This window comes from Solenopsis invicta, chromosome 7 (genome assembly GCF_016802725.1).
Source record: "Solenopsis invicta isolate M01_SB chromosome 7, UNIL_Sinv_3.0, whole genome shotgun sequence".
Classification (NCBI taxonomy): Eukaryota; Metazoa; Arthropoda; class Insecta; order Hymenoptera; family Formicidae; genus Solenopsis; species Solenopsis invicta.
Genome location: NC_052670.1, coordinates 1512748 through 1540550, shown reverse-complemented (window position 1 = coordinate 1540550; position 27803 = coordinate 1512748). Strand labels below are relative to the sequence as shown.

Here is a 27803-nt window from a genome sequence, read left to right as displayed (position 1 = left end):
TTAGAGAAATGAAGCGTCGTTATAGAATATATTTATATCAGTATTAATGACCTTCTTCTATAATTACATTCTTAATAATTTTTTTTTTAAATAGGGAATCAAATTAACTTGATGCCGATTTTTTTTGTTGCGTGACATTATTCTTTTCGATTGTCAAACAAGCGGAAAAGTTTTACACGCATGCATTATCGCTCGACTGCATTCCCACTTTCCTAATGCATTTGCAAAATACGAAATTGTCAGTCGTAACGATCAAATGATATACGACTGATTGTACGTACACATATGTAATCGTATTTTTTTTCTGTTTTGTTTTTTTATTATTTTGTCAGAGATTGTTTTGTATTATTATTGAAAATAATATGTATTGCGGATTGATTTTTTGCAAAAATATAAATAAACTCTTTTGAATATTTATTCAAGTTTTATTAGTACATGTAAAAATTTGATTTAATTCGTGATATTATTTGCCCTTCTTTGCAAACAAGTGTTAAAAAGTGATTTTACTTGAGTATTAAGAGTAAACAAAATATTAAATAATTTTTTAATCACCAAGAGCATTGTACTTAAATTTTATATTATAATACATAATAATAAAAGAATGAATTTTTATACTTTTGATAATGACACATCTCAAATATACTTTATTTTTTAGTTTTTTCTTAAAAATTCACTAATTTTGTAATCTTAAAGTTTATTTAGATTTACTTATCTATTTAAAAATTATTTATCAAAAACTGCAGCAAAATATGTTCATTTTCACCACCAATATTATAATCCAAATTTTTCATTGTGTTCTTTCCAATTGGTTTCAGAATCAAAATTTGGACATTTACGGTTTAAATCTTTTATTAAACATTTAATTTTAAAAAAAGGAATATATCTAAAACAGTTAACAATTTTATATATTTTGATAACTTTTGGCTGATATTGTTCAGTTGAAATATCTTTAATTTCTTTATTATGTCATTTATTGTCTTTGATTTATAAATAGTATCGCGAGAGAGGCGAGTTTTAAAGGTAAATTAAAAAATTTTAACATAAATTAAAGTATCAATGAAAAATTATCATTTGCTATTAAAGCTAAGCAATTAAAATCGAACATTAACATCGAATAGAAATGATGTGAATTTTTGACTGCAATTGTGCGTGTACATGTTCGTGTATATGCATAACATCGATCGCGTTTCTTCTTTGGATCTTACACCTGACGCTTACACCTGACACTAATTTTTTCTGCTTAGTGAATTTATAGTATTTTCAGTTATAATTTATGTGTGGGCGCGGATTACAGCGATCATTATAAATTTAAATTAAATTTAAATTTTTAACTGATGCATCATGAGCATTGTTTGGTAGAAATTATTGATTTTAATATCTGATTTTACTTGCGCACGTCCTGTAGACAAAAAATTATAGCATGCACAGCTACAAAATATTTATGGAATAGAAAAAAATAGTGTATATTGTTCCGTCAAATCAATATTAAATTTTTTCGCACCAAAAAGGAAATTATGCATTTACTGACATTTAATATCTGTCGGATTATTACACATACAGGTAATTTTTTCAATTGCTGGTCACGCACGTTGAAACGCATTATAACTAATAAAGTTAATATTAATAGATGTGTTTATTTATTCTTCTTTTTCTGTCTAACATGAAGAGAAATTGGAAAATAAACTGTGCAAGAAATTCAACTAAAAAGACAGTTATTCTGTTTACTTCATTTAGATCATTTACTTACGCAATTGCTTTTTTTGCACTTGACATACAAAATCGAATAAATTTATAATGCATAATCAGTATTGCATTAATATACGTGCATGCAATTACGTAATACTACTTTCTATACATACATAAAAGTACATAATTCAAAGTTGATTAGCAACTAGTTAAAAAGGTAATAGTTTGACTTATTTAACTTTAAATTAGTTAATTTTTTACTTTAATTTGTGCTTTTTAAAATTGTATTTAACTAATTAACTTTTTTCTCAAGTTAAAAATTGACCTATGTAAAAGAAAACAATTGTAAAAGGAAAAATACATTCCCCTTTTATATACAAATTTTTATATAAAATACAATATTTTTTGTTATTTTATACAAACTTAATTTACGAGTAAAATAATAAATTTATTAGATGATTTCTATTGTAATTATTTTGTTATTTATAGTAATCTAATTTTAAATTAATCTAACTATGACACCTTAACGTAACATAACTGTCTTGGAAAATTAATTTATGCTAATGCAACTTTTAACCTAACGTAACTAAATTAATTTTATGAACCATTAACTGCAATTTAATTTACTTTAGAAAAAGATTAACTTACCCAACTACAAACCTACACACATTACATACATTTATTTTTAAAATACGTAAGCTCTATTTTATTTAATATAAACGGTGTTTTGAAATTTGCGAATTAAAATATTGTAACAGAAAAATTCTCAAAAAAAATTTTTAATAAAAAATATTTATTTGTAAATTTTTATTTCGAGAAGTAGTTTCAAATATAAAATTTAAAGCTGGCCAATTACAAACTACATTTAGATAGTCGCATGTTTATAAGTCACTAATACTACTGTGCGAGTAGTATTAATAACTGTATGGTAGGCGACCATTAAACGTAATCTCTAATTGATCAGATTTAAGCCCTTACATATCCTCAAAAACCACTTGCAATAAAAATGTACAAGTCACTTTTTTTTTACTTAATTTTTTACGAACTTTTTTGTTATAATATTTTGATTCGCGAATTTCTGAATACCTTGTATACGATATATAGGTCTGAAAGTTCAAGAGATCACGGGCTGATCATCGCTGTATGCAAATTGTGTGACAATAAAAAACTTGGTTAGCAATTTGCTGAAACATAGTACATGCAACTCGATTATTAACAAACGTGTGTTTTTCTGATAAAATGTTTCATCTGCGTTCGCTTCAACGCTGGCAGCTTGTAAGCGTCTTTTATTCTTGTTTAACACTTGATAAATAAAAGATTGAAATAATGCGTAGAGGGATGCTGACATCATAAGTTTTACTGATTATGTGCGACTTACGCACATATGATTTACGAAACGGAGCTCTACATTCTAAAATTAAAAGCTCACGCAATTTGTATTATTTATTCAACGATTTTACACCTGACTATGCTGTTATTTCCTGCCTTTATAATTTGCATGTTAGTTGGAAACTGGAAACAAATGATTAACAAGTATTTTAATTATGCAAACAGAGAAAAATTATAATTCTGTGAGAAATATCGCTCTGTGAAGAATAATTAATTCGAATTATATTTTTCCTCTATATGACGTCAACATTGTCTTAAGCGCTTGTAAAGTTCAAAGAAAATGCGTCTTTTTATTATCTTACGCTATTGCGTTGTAGATTCAGATATTTTAAACAGATCACGTATTTTGCTGACAGTTTGTCTAAATTTATTGACATTACATTGTTTTCTACATAGTAAAAAAATATTTGGTGTTTATGTTAAAATTGGTCATTGTTAAAATTTTCGTGTTAAATTTTTAACGTATTCAAGTGTTAATAAATTTAATAATTCAATAATATAATTAGGAAGGTATATATAACTTCTCGTTATATATCGTATCTATCTGAAACTCAGCTTATAGAGTATTATTTATTGTGTTTAAGGAAGAATTGGTATTGGGTTATGTCAATAAAATCGTCATACAGTCACTACTGTAAAAACAATTAAAAATACGGAATTTTAATGTTTAATGTTTTATTCTCAAAAACGTTTGCATTTTTGCCATGTATCCTTAAGAGGTGGGACATATGATCACTCGCTTGTAGAATATACGGCACATACAGATAATTTACAAATAATGTTTATAAATGAGACATAAAATGACATAACATAAAAGTGTTTACAATATTTATTAAGGAATAAGATCGATAAGTACGAAATAATAATGTAATATTAATATGAAGAAATTAATATGATGCAGTGCGTACAATTTGTATAAGCAAGCGCAAGTGCTGCGGCATTCCTGATCCCAACTCTTGATCAAGACTGGCAGGATTTTCATACTTTTAGAGTGAGATTCCAGTCCAAAGATTTTAGAGAGTATATAAATTACTATAATCCCTGGAAGATATCTTATGGATAAAGTTATCTAGAGGTGAATAAATTGCATAAATCTTTAATGCTTTTTACAATAATCACTTTTGCGTATACCATATATAATTGCAGGACTACGTTAACAGATCGATTCAACTCAGTATAATTTCGTTAATATTAACAATAAAAAACTGAAATTACACTACATATAACAGAGGCATGTAACAGAGTGATTGCAAGTTACCTTCTCACTCGTTTTATTTTTTCTAACTTCTGCGGTGTAAATCTCCGCGCAGCGTAAACATCGAATGTTGCTTTGTGTTATCTGAATATTTTGTGTGTTAAAATTTGATATTCAACATTTCTCAAAGTTAAAATAACATAACTTGTGAGTAAATGAAAAATAAAATAACAAAAATAATGTAGTTTTGAAATTTTGAAAGACAGATGAATGAAATACACGTATCAGCATACTATAAATGTTCATTTTATTGAATAAGCATTTTTTGACAGTATATTTTTAACTTTGTTTTAAAGTTATATTTTTTTGTGTATTTTATGTTAGTGTTACGTAATCTGCGGCTTGTTGCAAATGAATTTTTTGTGACCCGCCGACTCGTAATCGGAAATATAAAATTGCATATTTATCAAATATCATGTTAATATGTAATAAATATTTATAGTTTTATTTTTGCATTAAGTATTTGTTTTTTTTTTAGAATTTAAGTTTATGTACTTTTTTCATAAATATACGTGTTTATAAAATTCAATTTTTAACTTGTGTTGACATTTTTTATTTCCTTATTAGTATTATATATTTTTTCTTGTATACACATATATCTATTCATATTGTATTAACATGTTGTGTATGCATGCAGCTCGCAATACTGTTTCTATTTCTGAAAATAGCCCTCAGTTTACAAAAAGTTGCGTATCACTCAACAAAACTTGACTCAAAATTGTTTACCGTATAATATCATATGAACATGTCAATAACAAATATTTAATAAAAATTCATATACTCAATTTTTTTTTATAAACGATAATACATTATATCGGACTGACGAAATTAAAACATGAAACTAGAAGGCCTATGCCAATCACAGCGCTTCTTGGTGCCGAATAATAATGTTTAATTAAAGTCTCGTGTTTCAATTTTTTATGTTGTTTCTGTTGTACAGTGCGTTGCATTGATGCTTGGGGTACCGATTTTAGGGACTACGTTTTTTTCTTTGTTATTTTTATATTCATGACCGAATGTTGCGTTAATGTTTACCGCAGCATTCGTAAAAATAACGTCATTCGTCATGAACGTACAAATAATCAAGAAAGAAACGTGATCCCTAAAATCGGATACCCCAGGCATCAATGCAACGCACTGTACTATAGTAGAAGACCTCACTGAATATATCATTTATTAGCGTTGTTATGATAATTTTGATTGATGTAGCGCGTGCTATTACGTGTATTTCGAATATTTAAATCAATAATCGTAAATTATGTACGTATGTATTTAAATTTATGAAAAATTTTGTAAATTATTTTTTACATCACTCTCATCCATCGTACAGTCCGTAGATCTACACGTGCACAATATTTCTATTTTGCACTTCTAGAACGATCTTTTGCAGCTGTTTTCTAATTTTCTCTCTCAATTTCTATTTTTGTCTAATTTTATTTGTAAAATAAAACATGTCTCTCGATTATGATATCGGTTTTGGGAAAATTATGAATATTTTCTGCTCGTATATTTGTCCTTTGTATATTATACTTCACAGAACAAATTTAATAATTGCAAATTTTTTCTGGCATATTTTTCGAGTATTAACGGCGGGGCGGCACGAAAGAAATGTTAAAGTTACAGAGTACCTATCAAAAATAGATTCCAAAGTATCAAAAATATGGATGCGTTAAAAATAGGGAGATTTCAACGCGCGCTTTTCCGATACGCCGTGTACGTCCGACTTTGTTAATCTAGCCGTTTCTAATCCCGCGTACCGACGTGACGTATCTCCGAACGCATTCGTCGAAACGAGGAGATTGTGGATAAAGAGGTTGACCTACGGAAATTGCCATTTCTCGGAAATCGGGAGAAAATTTCGCAAAAATCTTTTAACCCAGATCGCGCAGAGAAAAAAAATCCATGGTCAAAACTAATATTGGCAACGTTTTACCAGCTGTCTAATTAATGATTAACAATAAAATAAAACACACATGTAGATCGTAGAATGCAAGTAAATTTTTTATAAAATATAAATAGCAATAAAAAATGAATATTGCGAAATAAAAAAATTACGAATAGAAAGTAGTATCAAATATTATCTGAACGCGAAAAGTCGCGGACAAAATTTGAAAAATCTATTGGAGAAGATACTGTTCTATACAAAGAAAAAAAAAAGAGAGATAAAATTGGAATTTTAGGAGTATTCTTATTTTAAGCTTTCGAAACTAACATCAAGTATTCCGTAGGCTTAACATTAAAATAAAGAGTATCATTAACTTACAATTTTATCTTTCTTTAATCTGCGACTTTCGCAGGCGAGTATTCGATCATTTTTATTCGTATTTATAATATGATTCATATTTTATATATAATTTATATTTACATGCGTATTCCAACTCATCTAATAGTTAAATATTAATTTGAAATGTGTTTTTTGTTTTCTCTCGGTACGCGTATAACAGCGAATACAGCCGAGCGCTCGCGAAGGCGGTCGAGGTGCAACACGGCGGCAAACGCGAGCATCGTACACGGTCGAGCCGATACATCGTCGAGTCAGTCGCTGCCGCGTAAGGCGCCGTATAATTTGGAGGGAGGCTTTATATCTCTCGCGTCTGTAGCGTAGAGCCGCAGATCAAAGGCGACACTTGGCCTATCCACGTGTCTACTGCCGGATGGCCGGGTACTCCGTTCGCGGTTGTGCTGCTTATCTCTACGTACGCGGAGCCGTTGGAAACGATTGAGATTGTTAGCTTGTCTTGCCCGAATCGAATCGAATCGAATCGTACCTGAATGCGAACGTGACGTTTTACCGTTGATTCGCATTCGGCGCGAACGCCGATTATCTCGCCAGCTCCGTGGAAGCTTTGGAAGTTTCGAGAGGAAAAAAAAGTCGGAAGATCGAGCGCTTCGAGAGAGTCCAAGACGCGACTGGCGACTGATAGCGGACCGAAAATCCACGGATTGCCTCTGTTTCTAAATTAGGTATGTGTTGGCGGCTTTCGTATTATTTCGTATTGTTAATTGATTTGCCTTTGATGCCGTCCGATCTGCCAAACGTCGATCTATACTTTGTGATACTTCGAAAAGAATACTTTCAGTATTATTACACCTAGAGAAAAGTTTCTTCAATTTGAAAAATATTTTTTTCCAAGAAATTTGTGCATTGCTGTACGGTTAAAGAAAAGGTTTGTTTTAATTTTGAAACATTTCTTGATTGTTTCTTCTATTAGAATTTGAAAAAGAAAATAATTTCATTATGTAACGCAAATCTTTTTTTTTTAAAAGAAAAAACGTGTAAAAAAACATGTTTAAAATCGGAACAACTAAATGATTTTATACATTTCTGTCGGTATTTTGAAAAGATTACTCTTATCTGGAGTAACGAAACATTACAAACGTGAACATTCACTTATCTTTATCTTTAAAAAAAAAGGGTGCGCCAAACCTTGACAAACTTCCTACTTCTAAAAATGTAAAATGACTTTTATATCAATAAATTATCTCTCTTTCTTTTTTTCGATAATACGATTTATTTCTGAGAAGTTCTCGAAATAACGGATTAAGAAATATATTTGTCAACAAAACATATACGAAATCTTTATTTATTACTAATGTATGAACTTGATTTGTTTTTAATTATTGATTTCTTTATTATAAATTAAAATAAATTTGCCTTTGACGAAAATTTAATATCTGATTATACATGGAAACTTCTCGAAATTTCTTTTAAAGGTATTTTAAACGGTTCAAATTTAAAAAAAAATTGTCATTGAGTAAATATATATATATTTTGGTAACATTTCCGTGATTTAAAAAGTAATGTCGTAAATTTATTAAAAAATTTATTTACTCTCTAAATTTTTTGGAGTGAAATCTCACTCTAAAAGTGTGAAAATCCTATCAGTCTTGATAAAGAGTGGCAGGATTTTCACACTTTTAGAATGGAATTTCACTCTTTTAGATGAAATTCCACTCCAAAAATTTTAGAAAGTACAGAAATTATTTGATACTTGCCATTATTTAAGTATAGGAAATAAATGTACTAATAGCACAGAAGAATTGTTTTCAGTGTCTTGTACATCATGATAAAATTTTATTCGAATAATACGAGCGTTACCGCAACAGCTTAGCATGTTCTACATTGATTTTTATGGTTATTATTTTGTGGATGTTATAGACTGAAACGATTATTTAACACGAAAATATAATATATAGAGCCTATAAAGTCCTTTCTCCGTCCACTACATTTCGATTCAAAATTATGAAAAACCGCAAAATGTCTGTTCGATTGTTTCAAGGAGCTCTTTAAAGGGAATTAAAGTTCATCCATTCCATCTCTCTCGAAATAATCGAACGCGTATTTTCATAATTTGCGGTTTTTCATAATTTTGAACCGTTTTCGATATCTAGAAGATGGAAACAGACTGCGTAAATATTCTGTACAGATAAGTGAGAATCATTGAATTTGTATGGAGAACGAATCTGTTCAAATATCCAAAAATTTAGCTAGAAGCAAATCTGAAAATAATTTTTTGTTACATCGCGGAAAATAATTTCTTGTTGGCTTACGCCAAATAATTTTTTGGACATTAAAATAATTATGTAAAACGCTCAATGTTGAACCAAAATTTATGCATAACAGAAAACACGACAATAATGTTACAATAAATTTTGACAAGTCTACATTCATTATTTTTGATGGTCCAACAAAAAGTTATTTTCAGATCTACACTTCTAGTTGAATTTTTGAATACTTCAGCAAAATCTTTAAATAGTTTAAATACTTCCGCACAAAACTGGTTTTTCTACTTCTATTTCTACGTGCAAAGTTTTGCCTAAAACTACATTCTTCTTCGACTGTACGTCGTACATTCATCGTCATACGTTAAAAGCGTCCATCTTTCTCGCCGAGGATCAACTATCGCTTATGGCATAAATTACATAACTAATCTCGCACCTGTGATATAGCAGACGGAAATAACGGTTTTGCTCGTAGTATCTAAAAATTTAGTTAAATACAGATCTAAAAATGATTTTCTGTTTGAGCAACAAAATAATTATGAAGAACGTTTAAGCATGATGATGAGTGCCGCGAGAAGTCTCGACGTTCTAGCAATCAGTTTAAGCCTCCATCATAATTATTTTAATACGCCAACAAAAGGTTATTCAAGTAGCAAACTGACGTTGCGTCAAAATGTCCAAGATCTTATTTTAATGTTAAAGCAACGAATGACGGCTTGCTACCTTGGCAGCTTGCTACCTGAGAATTTCAGACCCGTATATAAAGTTTTAGAGACTCCGGAAAACTTTTTTTCTCGTGTGCCTGTCGGAAAAGGATGAAATACCATTCGTTACCTACGTTGTCAAACTAATTATGAAATTATGTATACATCTACCTGATAATAAAGTTTGCGAACTTGGTGCGATAAAATTTTTACGGAAAGCTACGTGCCAATGCCAGCGCGATGATATTTCAGCAATGCGATACATGGCAATTTTATCGTAACGACGTTCACGAGAGAACTTCGTTATTGGATCTCGCATACAAAATAAAGGTTTGTAATAAGGATGCGTGTCGTTCCGAAATCAAGTTTCGGTGTAAAAATAGTTTCTTGAAAGTTCCTTTGTCAAGAATATGAAATTTTTTTATGAAATCTTCTGGGATTTCCGGGACGGTGACTAAGACCGAAAGAGATCAATCGCAGATCAATTTTTTTAATCAGCTATTTATGTGCCGCTAAGATGCTATTCGGCGTGAGAAAAAAAAAGAAAATAAAAGGAATCGCGAATAGGTGCGCCGGCGCGTACGTCATTCGTTGCGCATCGTCGAAGAAAGTAAATTTCATTTACTTCAGGGTCACCTGGTCGCAGGAGAGAAACGTATCGCGGAAAAAGTGAGCAGCACGATGAAGCGACGCCGACCGCGGCAGCGGCGGCGGCGTTGCATTAATGCGCCAGGAGAGAAGTGAACGTTCTTGGAACGTGAAGGAATAAAGAAAGTAGCGATTCCTCAGCGTATATGGAAAGGTACGGGGAATTTCGCCTCTAAAAGCGCTGTAACTGACGAAAAGGGAATTACGAAAGAGAGAAAGAGACGGAGAGAGAGAGAAAAAGTAGGATGTACAGGACTTCCGAAGCATATCGCGCGCACTTTCTCTTTCTATTACAGATATCGATGATCGAAATGCATTTTTTTTTCGATCCCGAGGCACCGAACAGTTCTCAAACTACGAATAATTGAAACTGAAGGAAGAATCCCACGTTGATTCGCTTGTTATAATACATGCGTGAAGCGGTTGTTTTATTAATTTATTTTAGTTTTATTCAATAATATAATTTTTATCGCATTTCAATGTGATACAATTCAAATAAATATTTAATAACAGTAGAATCTCAGTAAGAAATGGTAATGGAATTGACATTGAATCGACATCGATTCTTACGTCGATTCCGTAACATATCATTTCTCGCTGAAATGTATAATACTTGTATGTTGAAACACGACTAAATAAAGATGAGCTTTATTCAATCATGGCTGAATCTTTTCGATGGCATTACGTGTGATTTTATATACATATTCATGATCGATAAATATTAATTATACTCTGAAGGGAAAAATTACTACATTTTAATAAATGTTTATTCGAATGGTACTAATAAAATGTTTATTAAATGTAAATACATATTTATTTAGTACAAGAACTATTAATTAAAGTGTTATAGAGATATTTTCTTATAAAATAAATATTTACTTAATGTATTGTAAGTAAATATTTTATTAGTACTATTTTGGGGATCATTGCAATTGTACTACGAGAATTATTAAAAAAGAAACACGATGAAAATGATTTTTTATTTAAAAATAATGATTTATATTATTTTTATTGTAAATGACTCTAAAAGAATGAAGATAAGATATATAAGATGAGATAAGATAAATAAGATGAAGATAAGATAAGATAAATAATAATATATTTATTTAGAAGAAGAAAACATATTGTAGAAAGAATGCAAACCACGACAATATAATTTTGCTATAAATTTTATAAAGTCCTTTGCGTGTAAAATTAAAGAAATATTTGAAATCTTATACAAGAAGTATTTATAAGTTACTACTGCTCGTTCAGACTCTCGGTTACTGCTCGATATTTACTCTTAATATTTTTTTACGCTATTTTAATATTTTTCCGAGGTTTACGAGTATGGAAGAATTCGGCTTTCAATGAAATACGATTATACGAACGACAGGTCCGAAGCTTTCAAGTTTATCAAATCTCAAGTTTAAAATAACAACAGTTTCGAGAGTAATCGATATGCTTGCCTACATAATTAGCGATACTATACGTGTTTTACGCAGTACTCGATCGAACCTGCGTTGCCCGTATAACCGGTATGTACATGTATTCTAGTGTACATACATGTATCCTTTTCACGCTCATTTATCAAACGTTTTCCATTCCAAACATATCTATCGCAGTTACTATTTCGTAAGCAAATAATAATAATGTTGCTGACAGATATATCTGAAATATCGGAAAATTTATTATTAAATAGTTCTCCATAAAGAACCTGGCAATGTTAAAGGCAATGAATTTTGAAAGAATATGAATTTTTGCGTCTGTTATTTGCGTTTTGATATAACCTTCTGCACAAGCTCTTTACACAAGCCTAATTTTGCAATATTTTATTATTATTTATAATTGTGCACGATAAGTTCATCGGTTGAAGCGTAGAATGTATATACGCATATATATAAATGTTAATATATCAAACTAGTTTAAACACACTGTTGTTGAAGAAACTTTTCATTTTTGAAAGTCAAATTATTTCCTGATTAATACGGATTAGAAAAAAATTTATATTGTTATGCAAATATAATTAATTTAATCATAAAACGATGAAATTGGATCAAATAATAAACATTCATCAACAACATAATTAAATGAATATATTTAAAACGTTCGATTTAAATTAATATAAAAATAACATTGAAATACAAAAAAAAATCGAATAATCAATTTATTCATTATCAATTTTATGTCGAAGGGCTAATGGAATTTTTATTGATTTTAATTAATTCGTATAAATGCGGCATTATTCGTATTCAATATAACTTTTTCACAGTGTTGTTTCGAGCGTAGATTGCAGCTAACGAGAAAAAAATAGTTTCTGTGCTAGTTGTTAAGAGACTTGAGAAGAGGACAACGATCAGTCAGGTGTAGAAATTCTTGCGAGTACTTCTCAACACTTGGAAAGTCACCGACCTTGACAGACATTTCGCGTTACTACGGTGAATTAGTGCTCTTTCTTCGTAGTCGACAACCTGTATCATTACCATATTCATATAAAAGTCTCGACTATCCGGACAGGTGCATTGGTACACGGGGTGTCCTAGAACTTGCATAGTGCAATTAATGGTTTACCCTGTGAAGTATGCATTTATCCATCCGATTTATTTCGAAAATTTGCCGATCAGGCATTTCGAACGTGACCTGTGGAATGTGAATTTATGTGAATTCAGATTCACTCTATTTGTGTCTCAACAACTTTTTATTTGGTAACCATGCGATCGACTAGAGAGTGAATCATAATATTCAGGAACTCAGTGTTGCAACTCGCTCATCAGCTTCGAATTTTGACACTATCGCTTCAGGTATCATTCAGCTCCAAGGTTGGGTTAAGTAACTAGTTAGAAAGTTAAAAGTTATTTAATAAAGTCAAAGAGTTAGATTTTAAATGAGTTAATTTTAACTTTAACTAGTTATTTTAAAAATGCATAACTTACTAACTTTTTTTTAACTAAAAATTTATTTATGTAGAAGAAAACAATTATAAAAGAAAAATGATCACATAAAATACAATATTTCATATAAACTTCATTTACCGATAAAATATTATTGTATAATCTATTTGATGATTCATAATTGTTTTAAATAATCTTTGAGTAAACTTTAAAAAATTACGACATTCTAATTTAATATAAATAATGTTTTTCAAAATTAACGTTTAACTTAAGTTAGTTTAATCATAACTTAACTTTTACTTGATATTATAGTTTTTTGTTTATGTATAATTTTTAACGTAACTAAATCTATTTTATAGCTTTAACTTAATTTAGTTAAGAAGTATATTAATTTATCTAATCCTGTTTAATTTTCATAAAAATCCGTTTAAAAGGCTAATCAAGAACAGGCTACATATTTCGAATTTTTTTACACACGAGTTGTATTAATATCTTCTGTATATTTTAGCAATTTAAAATATATCTTATTTATTGCTCCGTTACTTTTATCAATATTGCTAATAGTTTCCAAAAAATTTGATTAACGAGAGCAAAGAAGAATGGTGCCAAGAAAAAGATTTTAAATTTTTATCATATAATAATTATTTTTATAAATATTTATCTAAATATTTCTTAAATATTTTTGTGATCTTAAATTGAATAGATCATAAAGATTTATTACAAATATTACACACATAAATATATGCAATAGTTGGACTCGTACATCGAGTTCTCTGGAATATTTTTTTTTGTTTACCATAAGTTGTAAAATGAATTAGCAATATTTTAATAATATGTCTCATTAAGACACATTTTATGACTTTTTTTTTCTTTATGTATAAAAATATGTATAAATTATTTTTTTAGTGTTTAAAAATGAATAGTAATAAGTGTTTATGAATATTTATCAGAAATATTATTTGCTGTTCGTATGTAAGCCGAGTGTGTATTGTGGTAGTAGTCGGTGGGGGACAAATATGCAGTTCTTAAAATATGTGCTTTAAACTGTTAAGATAACAAGTAATACATACTTATTTTTACTTATTCCTTCCTCCACACGCATGTTCACGCAAACACACACACACACATATATATATATATATATATATATATATATATATATATATATACACACACATTCTCATATTTTTATATTAATAAGTAAATCGCAATTTATTATCTAAAATCTCATGATTAATTATAAAAAAACTAATTTTGAATATTACTAATGATATGATACAACATCTCAATCGTAGCAAAAATATTAGTCATTTTTAAGTTTTGTACCCATAGAAATTTTCAGTTAATGAGTCAAGAATTATAACATACTGCAGTTTATCTGTAGAGCTTATAGAATCAGCTTAGAATTTTAAACATTTAGAAAATATTTGAAACAATTGTAATAAAACGTTTTATTTTTTCACGTAGAATTAGATTTTATATAAAAAAAATTATTGCTTACTTTGACAAGTATGTGACAAATTGGAGATTCGATGACATTGATGAAATGATTAATCCATATTATTTCATATTTATTTTATATAAATATACACAAAGAGGAACACTCATTATTATATCATGAAACCTAGAATCGACATATCACGATAAAAAAAAAACAATTTTGACTTGATAAGATTAGAGCAAAGTAACAAAGATTGTAAAGATTCGCTGATTGTACAACAATTATATAAGTTAATTGGCTAAAGGCTATTTATACGAAATGTTGACACTTGAAAAGTTACGCAACGATCACTTTCCCCAAAGTGTCTTGAGTATCGTCTCTGTGCCACATGCAAATTATGTCTGGGATGGACACACTACCACGCCTGTATTATTTCGCTCTCGAAAGAAACCGACCCACTCTCACAGTCCGCCAATGTTCAAGAGAAAATTGAGCTCAAGAGAAAATTTTGTTAACAGAAATTGAAATCAATTTAAACTGGAATTTATTCAGTTTGGACAAGTCTCGCGGTAAAAAAAAATGAAAAGAAACTAATTAAAAGAATAAAGGTGTTTGAATGAGCGATTTTGTCGCGAAGAAAATGCTCCCTAAATCGGAGTCAGTGGAAACTTACTGATTTCACTGCTATACTTATAACTTCATATATCGATCAGTGACACATGCACTATTTTTCAAAACGTACTAATTGCGATAAGTACGAATATCCTCCTCCTAAAATCCTGGAAAATGGTAAACGTTCGCTGATAATCACAGTAATAAGTACAGCACTGCATATCAGTGAATAATAAATACACTGGCTCTAAAAGTGTAAATCAAGTTCCGCTTCTTGGCTGTAAGCAGAAGTTGAAATAAATTCATTCATACAACTGCACTGGCTCCGCTTTAGAGAGTGAGATTGCAAAAAAAAATAAAATAAAATAAAATAGAAGATTCAACGCTTTTGCTCTGGAAAAAATTGACTTCAGATTGACCGAAGAAGCATGCGATAAATTTTTAAACCATCCGCCTTTCTCTTTCTCTCGATACGTTATTCAGACACTATTAAACGTGCGATGGATATGTTGCAGATTTCGCACGGTTTTCTTCTTTCGGTGAGGACCGACAATGTTGGTGCACGCGTTTGAAAAGTACGGCCTGTTCTGCGCCGGACATCCCTGGGAGGTGATCGTGACGATCCTCACTTTGACAGCATGTATGCTTAACATAGAGACCGGAAATAGACAGGAACGCGAAGAGGACTTGCCCTATGCTGCGTACTGTCGTCACAACAGATGCGATGTTACGGTAAGTGACTCGTCACAAAACTCTACGCTTCGTTCGTCTTCTTAAGGACTTCCACTTTTTTCTCTGTTCTAAGGCTCTAGTCGCGAATGTTATAATATAAATATTATATTAGATATCTCGAATTATTGAAAGATATTTACTTATAACCGTTGTATTTGAATAAAATTTTTATATGCGCTATTATTTGTTTATTTTTGCTTTTTTATTTACACTAGTAGAAAAAAATTGCTAATATATACGCGAACAGAGTTCGACAGAATCGAAAAGTAGTTGACGTTATCGTGATGACAGTAATACAACACTATTTAGCGATGTTACTTACTTATTTGGTTCCGCAATGTGCAAAACAATTTTATATGTATTGTACTATTGTTCCATATTTTTCGACTTACTGTAATAGAAAAAATTTCTGACATGTGCATATCTATTTTTGACAGGACCTAAACGCGGCTGATATTATAGTGATGACGATAATACGTTGCTTGGCAGTATTATTTACTTATCATCAGTTTCGCAATTTGCAAAAAATGGGATCCAAGTACATTTTAGGTAAGTTAATTAGAACTGCATAGAATCATTTTTACTATTTATGCGTATTCTCAGGGCTAAGTACATTGATATTTTAAAACTCAAGTTATAAGTTTATAAAATTACATTACATTAAAAGTTGCGTTTAAATCAAGATTAAATTAGATTAAATTAAATTTAATTTTAAAATTAATTTTAAAAAGCATTATTTACATTAAATTATATTAATAAATAGTAAATAATAAAACAATTGTGATGTCATCAAATAAATTCAATATTTTACTTTTAAATCAAGTTATATTTATTCTCTTTGTGCGCTTGATCAGTTTTTTTTAATCCAGTTATCAATCGTGGTGCGCGAAAAAAATTGCTTTAAAACTTGTATTTACGCGTATCGCTAATTTAAAAAAACTTACCTTATTTCAGATTTGCATTGTATTAAAATATTTCCCATAGCTACACAAATATGTGTAAAGAACAATTTTTTTTGCAACAAAACTTGAGTATTATTAAATTATTAAAATTAATAATCTTATTATGGAAAATTCACAGTTTAGCGCAGTTGTCAAATAAATCGTACAAAACTCGGCTTATCATTTTTATATGCAGTTTCATAAATGACATAAATTAATTTACAATAAATTATTTAGGCAACAGTATATGCAAGGTTGAATAGTAACTAGTCAGAAAGTTAAAAGTCATGTAATTAAAAGGATTAATGTTCTAGCTTTTAACTTAATTAATTTTGAATAAACAAATTTTTTACTTCAACTAGTTATTTTTAAAGTGCATAACAATCTTAACTTATAAACATCTTTTTCTCCAACTTAAAAATATTTATTTGTGTAAAAGAAGAAATTGTAAAAGAAAAAAAAACATACATTCTCTTGTTTGTTACTTCATATAAAAATGTCGTTACAGCATTGTGCGCAACAACACAGTTTGTTTCAATTTTACACAATTTCGTATAACAGTAGAATTTTTTCTTTCTCGCAATTATTACAGAACTTTCGGGCCGGTGCACCGACGATGGAATCACGCGGAGAGAGATATACGTAATAATTATGCGTGTCAGGACCATTCATAAAACCGGATCCTCCCGAGCGGCGCGTGAAAGCCCACGATGGCGAACAGTGAAAGTCTCGTGGAAAGCGATAGCGTTTCGTACGGAGCGTTACACTCGATTACTGAATTCGGTTTCTGAATTTACCGTTTTTAACGCCACATAACGTTATACGTGCCGGTACACGCTGACAATTTAATTCGTGACAACACGATACCGCGCTAGCGCGGGACTCTGCCTCCTGTCCGATGACAGCACATTAACATGATTAATCGACGGGAGATCAAAAGAAATATACTACGCCGTGTTACATTTCGCTCACATAAAAATAATGCTTTCGTTCGCTCGCGCGTTCGAACGAAATGCGACGATCTGTCTTTTCTTCACACCGAAGTAATGCCCCGATTCTCGATTTAGCACGCTTTAGCGATTTAACTTGGATTATCGCATACTCAGCCAGATTTGTGGTGTATGTTTCAGGTATCGCCGGCCTGTTTACCGTATTTTCTAGCGTCATGTTCACCTCCAGCGTGATAAATTTCGGCCGCAGCGACATTGCGAACTTGAAGTAAGCATGTGAACCGTTACATCGCTTCCCAGAAGGAAGAACGTAGCGCCTCTTCTCGTGCGACTGTAACGCAACGTTATTACTCTTTCAGGGACGCCCTATTCTTCTTTTTTCTTCTTATCGATCTGTCGAAGGCCGCAACATTAGCCCAATACGCTCTGAGTTCGCGGAATCAAGAAGAAGTCAAGACGAACATCGCGCGCGGCATGTCTCTGCTGGGACCGGCCATCACTGTGGACACCCTCGTGGAGACTCTCCTAATCAGCATAGGATCCTTATCGGGCATCAGAAGGCTGGAGATCCTCTGCACCTTTGCGTGCCTCGGAGTTATCGTTAACTACATCGTCTTCATGACGTTCTATCCGGCCTGCTTGTCGCTTATACTCGAGGTACAACTTAATTTGACACTTTCATTGGAACGCACTCCTTTCCCACACTTTTACAACTCTCCTCCAAATCATTTCGAGTACGCACTCATTCCATTTTAAACGCAGAAAGCGTAACGCGGCGAAATTAAAAGGCACAGATTTGAAGGAACGTCTACTATCGTGTTAGAAAAATTCAATCAAATATATCGAACGTATCGCACAAATGCTACATATATAAAAAATTAACGTACAATTGTTTTTGAAAATATTTTATTTAAGAGTAATCGTCGAGTTTGTCAACGGCTCAGAAATATTATTGACCAAATCAGTAATTTCCAAATCAGAAAATTTTTAAAAAGATTGAAGAATTAAATTGACCATTATGTGCGTGATAAAAGTTAGATTATCGTACGTCACACGTGTTGCATTTGCCGGTGTAATGGGCACTATTATATTGCAGCTTTCTCGCGGGAACAATAATATGGGCCAACTGAGCGCGGACAGGATGTTCATAATGCAGCCGTTAAACGAGGAGGATCAAAAACCAAATCCAGTTGTGGAACGAGTCAAGAAGATCATGATCGCCGGCTTATTCGTAGTACATGCCAACAGGTAAACACTTTTATTGACTCTTGCAATGATACAATGAGAGGAGATCTGTTTTCTTAATGCAAACTATAAAATTAAAATATAACGTGCAAAACACAATGTATGTATGCGGTAGAGCAGGAAACCGCGGCCGGAGGAGCTATTGTATTTTTTGACCCTTATTACTTTTTTATGTTTGCGCTGCTTTTGTTAAACAGTTTGTAGCGCCTAATTTCAACGCCAGGTCGGGTCTGTGGAGACATTAACATTTGTATACAGACTTCTATTCAATAAAGTATTCATATTCAATGAAGCTTTCCGCGGAAGAAAGATGTTATCGCGCGAGAAGTTTGGGCGTATTCAAAGAATTGTCGATATTGCGATATGAATCAGGCAAACTCATAACGCGGGCAAAAAAATCATCCATAAGTATTTTCCCCATTCTCGTCTTGAATATTTACAAAAATAGGAAGCGAAGGACCACGAGTAACGCAGTTAAATTCTAAATGTTTTTGAAAAAAAAAAAATGTTTGCTTTTCTTTGATCGAATTTCAAATATAAGAGATTAAAAACAAAACGTTAAAAAGAAAAAAATGTCATGTTCGAGTATTAATTTGAATGTGAGTCTAGATTTTCATGGTTCAACGAAAATAAATGAATCTTTTGAAAAATTTCACGTTTATGGAATTACAGTACTCTTTATTAATTGCTATTGAAATAATAAAATGAATTAATTCAATATGTCACAATGACGTGTGCCATTATATAATTTCATCTTTGTGCAATAATCGTTTATTCAAAACGTAAATGTTTTCAAAACAAATGTGTTATTTAAAAAATATTGAGACAGTTAGACTTTCATGTGTGAAATCCGTATAGAGTATATTTTAATATTGCATGAGAACGTTAATAATAACACCTATACAAAAGATCGACTGTCGTCTATACAAAGTAAAATGAGAGTCCAAAAATAAGTGACATGACTGGGTGATGCCACGGAGCATACTTCGGGTTTCTTTCTCCATTTGCAACGATCATTCTGGATTACGTCTTAGTTTGCAAAAAAGTGTTGTTGCGTTCGCTTCGCGTTTTCATTCAATACCTATGTTGCATTGTCAAATAACAATATAATTTATTATGAGGCAAATTTATTTTTATAATTACGCACATTACAGATTATGATGATATAATATATTCGTATCTTACGTGTGTGTGTATGTTTATATTTTATATTTTATATTTTATATTTATTTTGCTTTGTAGTTATTTAATTTAGATTATTTTAATTTGTTTCTAATTTTGATTTATAACAAATGTTTATTGCAGCCGCTGGCCCTTTAAGAGTGAGGAAGGCAAGTACACGAAAATGGCAGCGACATCTACGAGTTTGAACGCGACAAATGATTCTGACCATATTGAAAACACCGATTTGGAAGAACACTTGATGACTTGGCTATCAACCAACGCAGATAAAATAGTAGTATTGATACTGGTGTTAGCTGTGGCCGTAAAATTCATCTTCTTCGATGATAGAAACGATGTGGTTGCCAAACGGTTGAGATTTAGAGAAGAAGAAAAGGAAGAAAAGGAACAGCAGCAAGAAGAGGAGGAGATGATAGTAGAGGAAAAAGGGAAATTTCTTGACGGCTCAGCTAATCTAGATGATATCACTGTGAACACATGGTTGCAAGAACGTTATGGTGTAACGTCCGGCGTAAAGTCCGATGTACCGACTATCCGAGAGCCGGTCTTTCCACTGTCTGGTGTGGGTGGTGGATGGGAGTCCGATGAGTCCGATAAGGAGTATTCTGATAAGGAGGTGCAGACTGACGTAGTTTATCATGACCAGAATGATTCTGGTGAAATTGATACATCGCCGAAATCTAAAACTCCCAGGAGCTTGGAAGATTGTCTTGAGATATATCAATCACAGGTAAGAAAATAATAAACCAATATGATATATATTATGTATACAACATAATTATATATTTTATTTTATTTTACGTATAAGCTTGGAGCCAAAGCCTTGACGAACGAGGAAGTGATACAGTTGGTAAATCACAAAGACATAGCTGCATATCAGTTAGAAAAAGCGGTGGATAATCCGGAGCGTGGTGTCGATATTAGACGTAACATTGTGGGTACTGCCGGCAAGTTTATCAAAGAGATAACCAATTTGCCATATAGGAACTATGACTACAAGAAGGTACTTGGCGCCTGCTGTGAAAATGTGATCGGTTACGTGCCGATGCCTGTTGGCATCGTTGGACCGTTATTAATCGATGGCCAGTTCTATCACGTGCCGATGGCAACGACGGAGGGCTGTCTAGTAGCGTCAACCAATCGTGGCAGCCGTGCGCTTTTAAAATGCGGCGTAACCACCCGCGTAACGGCTGACGGGATGACCCGAGCACCCGTAGTACAATTCCCGAACATTGTACGCGCGTGTGAGGCGATATCGTGGATAGAACAGCCGCAAAACTTTCAAGAGTTAAAGAAAAGCTTTGATCAGACTAGTCGCTTTGCACGTTTGAAAAAAATTCATACAAGAATAGCCGGTCAAGATGTGCATCTACGCTTTGTTGCCACGACTGGCGACGCCATGGGTATGAACATGCTATCACAGGGAACGGAAAAGTCTCTGCAGACGTTGCAGACATATTTTCCGGATATGAAAATAATCTCTCTTAGTGGAAACCTCTGCACCGACAAGAAACCTGCGGCCGTCAACTGGATCGAGGGAAGAGGTAAAAGCGTGGTGTGCGAAGCGATCATACCCGCGGATGTTGTGGCGCGCGTGTTGAAGACCTCTGTACCTGAACTTGTCAAGCTTAACCATAAAAAGAATTTGATCGGCTCAGCCTTGGCAGGCAGTATAGGCGGCTTCAACGCTCACGCTGCCAATATCGTAACCGCAATTTTCATCGCCACTGGACAGGATCCAGCACAAAACGTCGGCAGTAGCAATTGTCTAACATTGATGGAACCGTGGGGTGTAGATGGTAAAGATCTACGTATGACCTGCACGATGCCCAGCATCGAAGTCGGCACCATTGGCGGTGGCACTGTTCTACCAGCACAAGGAGCATGCCTAGGGATGCTGGGAATCAAAGGTGGACATCCCACAGAACCTGGACAAAATGCCAAAAAACTCGCCCAAATAGTTTGCGCCACTGTACTCGCTGCAGAGCTATCCTTGATGGCTGCGTTGGCCTCCGGGGATTTGGTTAAGAGCCATTTGAGACATAACAGGTACGTGTCTTATTGAATTTGTATTTATATGTTTAACAAATAATTCAATCGAAAAATTAAATGCAGTATTATTTTAAATTGTTATCTATATAAATGATAAAAATGTATTTTTAGAACAATTTTCTTTTAATATACAAATATTAATTATTAAAATAACTAAAGAACATAAATGTACGTATACTTAGAAGAAGCTTATTTCCAAATCATCTTAAATTTATATAACGTTGTAAAAAAAAGTTCTCGCACAATTCTCGAGTTTTGGTCCTCGGAGAAATCATATATTATCATCCGAAATTTTATGATTTATTTAAAAAAAAATAATTTGGAATGTTTTATTAAAATAATAAAATATCACATTTCGAATGGCTGTAGCAAGAAAACTATCTATTTACAAGTTTTGTATCCATGAAGACTTTTCGATCAGTGAGTCATAATTATAACATTACAGTTTCAATCAATTTCATCGCGAGACAAAATCCAAAAGAATTGTGCGAGATTTAAATTACGTAATGCGAATTTAACTCTACTAGTACTAATGTGGATGAATTTTTAGATACTAATTCAAGTTTAATATAGTTTTTGTTATTAAAACTTTGATAGTAAAATCATATTTAATTAAAATTTATTTATATTAAATTAATTCGATCAGTGTAACATCTCTTGCAATCTATAAAATAGAAAAAACTCTTAATATAAAAGAATTTTTAAGTGTCAAAAAAGCAGTTAATTATGTAGATAAAGTTTCACCCAGAGAGAGAAATAATAACGTCAAAAAAATGAATAACATTCTAAAGTTAAACAGTTTGATAATAAAAAAAAATGTGAATATTACTATAAATAACTGTTAATAGCTAAATATTTGATCATAAGTAATGATTTTCTCTTTCTATTTGCAGATCGTCTGCCCTAGTTAATAACCCGGTGCCTACTACTCAAAGCAGTAGTACTAAAAGTGGCGATACACTGACTGTGCCAAATGTTTTGCCATTCTAAAATCTTTATGCAGACTGTAAAAAGTATATGTGTGGCAAACGTATATTTTCATAATTTCTGTACGAAGCGGCCTGTTGTTATGTTTATGACTTTACACCTGCCTCATTAGTGTTTCAAAGAAACAATTAGTCAAGTATGTATGTTTCTGTTGTATGCGATGAGATGTAGGTCGAACTGTAATGTGTATATTATATTTATGTATATATGTTTACGGGAAAAAATATTGCAGAATTATTTTAACAAAAATAATGAACTATCTCTTCTTATGTGCTGTAATGTAAATAATAAACTTTTCAATTATTCCGAAATGTATTGATTGTATACGTGCATATTAATCAGAATTTAATTTGTTCGCGAAACGTCGGACTCGAAAAACGTACAAATTATAACGGAAATAAAGAAAAATAATACTTTTATCTTTTATTATTTAAACATTCAAATGCATGATTATAATATATAAATTGTATTACGATTTATATATTATAATAGATAAATAATAATATACTTGTAGAGTTTTGAGTTTTTTTTCTTAATTTCCAAGCGTGTTATCGATAGCGGTATATTCTATACATATATTTCATAACTGTGAATATATTTATAAGTATTTTTTTTTAATGTAAATTAAATAATCTTAAGAAAAATACATTTGTGTTATAAAAGACTTATAAAAATGAATAATAACAGAAAAATGTTATAATTAATCATATTTTGGTTTGAAATCTGATTTTGTGAAATAATGAAAAAGTATATAAATCAGAACTACATTGATCAATAAAATATAAATATCACGCGTGTCTTAATTTTCGAGAGAAAAAGCAAATTTCTTTTCAGTCTTATTTATAAGATCGTATGTTCATGAGAGAAAATCATATTTTCTCTCATAAAGATATCAAATATACGTCAATTAATGCTATCGTGAGTAATATTCGGACATTCACATTTTTTCATACGTTTCCTCATAACCGCACGTTGTGCAAATATGCGTATACGTATCATCCTCTTCATTATATGTGTCTTCTCCAAACTCATGGACGTGCGACGCTTTGGTCGTCTTATCATACAACGAACTCCTCACTTGCATTCGCAGCTGTTTGATCTTCATTAGCGTGAAAAATGTAAGAGTTGTTTTAGCAACAAAATAAAATTATTAAAATCACTTGTATATATAAAAAAAAGTTAAAGTACCTTTTTATTGAATTTCTTAATCTTAGCTCCTTCCCGCTTTAAATCGCGCGCTTCCTTCTCCTTCAACAGTTGTTCTTCCGAGCCCCAAACTTCCAAAGCCCTCTGTTCAATCTGCAGATGCAGATATAACTTCATCTCGCCCCAATTTACATTATGAGGATTCTTCCGTACGATGTATTTCAACACAGGTTCCCGTCGATCGAGATCACAATCTTTCAACAGGTATTCTTGTTTAGCTTCAGTTTTGGTAATTAAGGAGTGCTTTCCCTCTTTATCTCTAAAACAGTTTATAACGATATAAAATTTGATCTTCATCAAAAGACATATGAGATAGGAAGTAGACATCATGCAAATGAAACTATTCGCTTTAAATGCCGCTACTATACCTGCACTTATCACAAACAGATAGATCAAATGTTCGCATAAGATACGAATCTTCAAATTCCTGTTGACACTCCTCACACTCAGTAAATTTACCAATAACTGGATCTGGTTCGGTTCTAATCTTCAACTAAATAAATAAATGTATATTGTTATATAATGTTATATAAACAACATTACATACATATTTATTTTATATATATATATTTTTTTTTTTTGTGTATACCATTTGCTGTTCTAATTCATCGTTTTCTTCTATCAAGAAGCCTCCACCGCTATCGATAACACGCTGCCCTTGAACTTTTATCATTCTTCCTTTTATAGAGTCACCATTTTCTCTGCAGTCACATTATTAATAAGAATAAGAATCTAATAAAATTCTTCGAGAAAAATACTTTAAAAGTATCAAAGAATTGATAAGAGTAAACTAATACTAAGATTCTATCTATTTTCTGTGTTATATTATTAACTTTTTCATGTATGATTAGTATGTACCTCGTGTATGGATGAGTTACAAGTTTAGATTTTTTTAACAAAAGTGCTCTCTGACGATTCTTTTCAGCTCTTTCTTTGAGAAGTCTCTCTGTCTCTGCTGTGTCTCCATTCTTGTTAGAATTAGTTTCCGTACTTGTAGTCGCTGTACTAGCCATTTCTTAACAAAACAAAATTTCCACGTACGCACCTCGTTAATATGCTCTTAAAGGGTTATATCCTGAAAATGAGTAAATATATAATCGTATGTCAGTTATTCCTTAAAATTGTAAACAATCAAGGACACTCATCATACTGTATATCACTGTGTATGCACAATGTGCCCAGGAAGTATCTTGGTTGTAAACAAATTTACCAAGCAAAGAGGTCAATGTAATGTTTACAACATAAATTAGACAAAAATTCAAAGTTTTGGAAAGTTTTAACAGGTTTATTTGAAACATTACATAATATAGATTACAAGCAAAATCAAAAATATCAATTTTTTTTAAATTTGTGTCCCCTTGGACACGTGTATTCAATCTAACCGAATCGGTTGTTGCGGTTATACAACTCAAAAATATAAAAGTAACAGCGAGGTTACTCACTAATACTTGGAGCCATCCATTTAAAGCCCTATGTTATGCAGGAAAAATACCACTAAACCAAAAGTTCGATTCGTGACAAATTATAACATCAATGGCAATAATAAACAGAGCTAACCGAAGTGAACCGAAGCTCGAATTGTTCACACAATGAAGCCAAAGTGCTCTCAAATCATAACAAGTATCGCACGCTTTAAACTGTTCGTTGTAGCTGTCTTCTTGCACTTTCTACACTTCAAGATACACGTGCTCCATGATTCGGCGGCACTCAATCCCTGCGGTTGATTAGAAACGTGAATTAATGCCAATTTCCACCAATATAGGGTGTTTACGATAACTAATCGGATCTCGGATTGGATTGAACAATGGTACTCAACGTAGGTATAGAAAATTTCCCTAGGCTAATCGGATTGACAATTGCTGTCTCAAATGTAATCCGATTAATGACGAAAGCGTGGAGACCGATAAGCATGCTTGAAAAGTAAGTCTCTTTATTTTTTTAAATAATAACACAAAAAATCAAAGATAAAGTTAAAAAGAATGATTTGAATTTAGATTTATTGTAATTTTTTTGTCTAAACACTGGATTTCATTTAAATTTCTTTGTAAAAATTAATTAATCTATTCTAAAGTTTGTGGTTATATCGGAAACAAATCAAAATTAATAAAACAATTATTAATTGTTAGGTACATATTAAAGCATATAATATTTCAAGCATGTCATATAGAATTCCTGTTTATTATAAACTTAGTAAAAATAACTTTGAAATTATTCAACTACATTACACATTAATCAATATTAATTTATATGTTAAAAATCAATAATGTTTCTAAAAATGTTCTTTTTATTCTTTTCCAGATCGTAAATAAACTTCAATTCCATGAATAAATAAAAATTACTGGAAAACGGATTTATATGAAGAGGGCATTATTGAACAATATCAATTTATGCTAACTTAAAATTTGTAAAATCTACTTTTCTTTATTAGTTGTTTATTAGAGAGTAATAATATAAAAATGGAATATACGCATCATATATGCATACAATTATTTTAATTTTATTTATGTATATTCCGTTCTTATATTATTACTCTCTAATGAACAACTAACCAAGAATAGCAAATTTTACAAATTTTAAGTTAGCACAAATTGATATTGTTCAATAATGCTCTTTTCATGTCAATCCATTTTCCAGTAATTTTTATTTATTCTTGGAGTTGAAGTTTATTTACGATCTGGAAAAGAATAAAAAAAAAACATTTTCAGAGACATTATTGATTTTTAACATATAAATTAATATTGATTAATGTATAATGTAGTTGAATAACTTCAAAGTTATTTTTACTGAGTTTATAATAAACAGGAATTCTATATGATATGCTTGAAATATTATATGCTTTAATATGTACCTAATAATTAATAATTGTTTTATTAATTTTGATTTGTTTCCGATATAACCACAAACTTTAGAATAGATTAATTAATTTTTACAAACAGAAATTTAAACGAAATCCAATGTTTAGACAAAAAATTACAATAAATCTAAATTCAAATCATTCTTTTTAACTTTATCTTTGATTTTTTGTGTTATTATTTAAAAAAATAAAGAGACTTTTCAAGCATGCTTCTCGGTCTCCACGCTTTCGTCATCAATCGGATTACATTTGAGACAGCAATCGTCAATCCGATTAGCCTAGGGAAATTTTCTATACCTACGTTGAGTACCATTGTTCAATCCAATCCAAGATCCGATTAGTTATCGTAAACACCCATAGATTAACTTTGAATAATTGAATCAGGCAATAAAATTGAACAAAATCCAACTGCAGAATTAAAAGTTGATCAATACCCTAATTTTTTAATTATTTTAATTAAAAAATCACTAAATTATTAATTTTGGTCTTCCAGCAAATACGAATTCAAATTGTTCACGCCTTAGCCTTGACAGCAAACTTGGCAGC

The 27803-nt window shown here is 31.3% G+C and overlaps 2 protein-coding genes across 4 annotated transcripts in view; one reads left to right on the top strand and one right to left on the bottom strand.

Annotated features, from left to right (window-relative positions):
- The window catches only part of LOC105202303 (3-hydroxy-3-methylglutaryl-coenzyme A reductase), a 50071-nt gene extending 26457 nt beyond the window's left edge, over nt 1-23614 (top strand). The window contains exons 1-9 of one of the 2 annotated variants that reach the window (XM_011170751.3): nt 6877-7294; nt 15624-15840; nt 16278-16389; nt 17912-17999; nt 18091-18388; nt 18828-18979; nt 20282-20888; nt 20967-22207; nt 23104-23446. In XM_011170751.3, coding sequence (XP_011169053.1) covers nt 15661-15840; nt 16278-16389; nt 17912-17999; nt 18091-18388; nt 18828-18979; nt 20282-20888; nt 20967-22207; nt 23104-23200 — 2775 coding nt within the window. In that variant the 5' untranslated portion in view covers nt 6877-7294; nt 15624-15660 and the 3' untranslated portion in view covers nt 23201-23446. Of the gene's footprint in view, nt 1-6876; nt 7295-15623; nt 15841-16277; nt 16390-17911; nt 18000-18090; nt 18389-18827; nt 18980-20281; nt 20889-20966; nt 22208-23103 lie in introns of those variants that run through there. The other variant, XM_011170750.3, reaches the window with a different exon arrangement.
- Nucleotides 23615-23906: 292 nt separating this feature from the next.
- On the bottom strand, nt 23907-26054 carry LOC105202304 (DNA repair protein complementing XP-A cells homolog). Of its 2 annotated transcripts, none has more exons than XM_011170752.3 (6): nt 25846-26054; nt 25262-25478; nt 24993-25104; nt 24772-24896; nt 24386-24662; nt 23907-24296 (listed from the first exon to the last, which is right to left on the bottom strand). In XM_011170752.3, the coding sequence occupies exons 2-6, from the start codon at nt 25414-25416 to the stop codon at nt 24135-24137; spliced, it is 831 nt and encodes a 276-aa protein (XP_011169054.1). In that variant the 5' UTR covers nt 25417-25478; nt 25846-26054; the 3' UTR covers nt 23907-24134. The 2 variants fall into 2 exon arrangements, with proteins under 2 accessions (XP_011169054.1, XP_039307641.1); XM_039451707.1 differs by having other exon boundaries at nt 25961-25996.
- Between the last annotated feature and the right edge of the window lie 1749 nt (nt 26055-27803).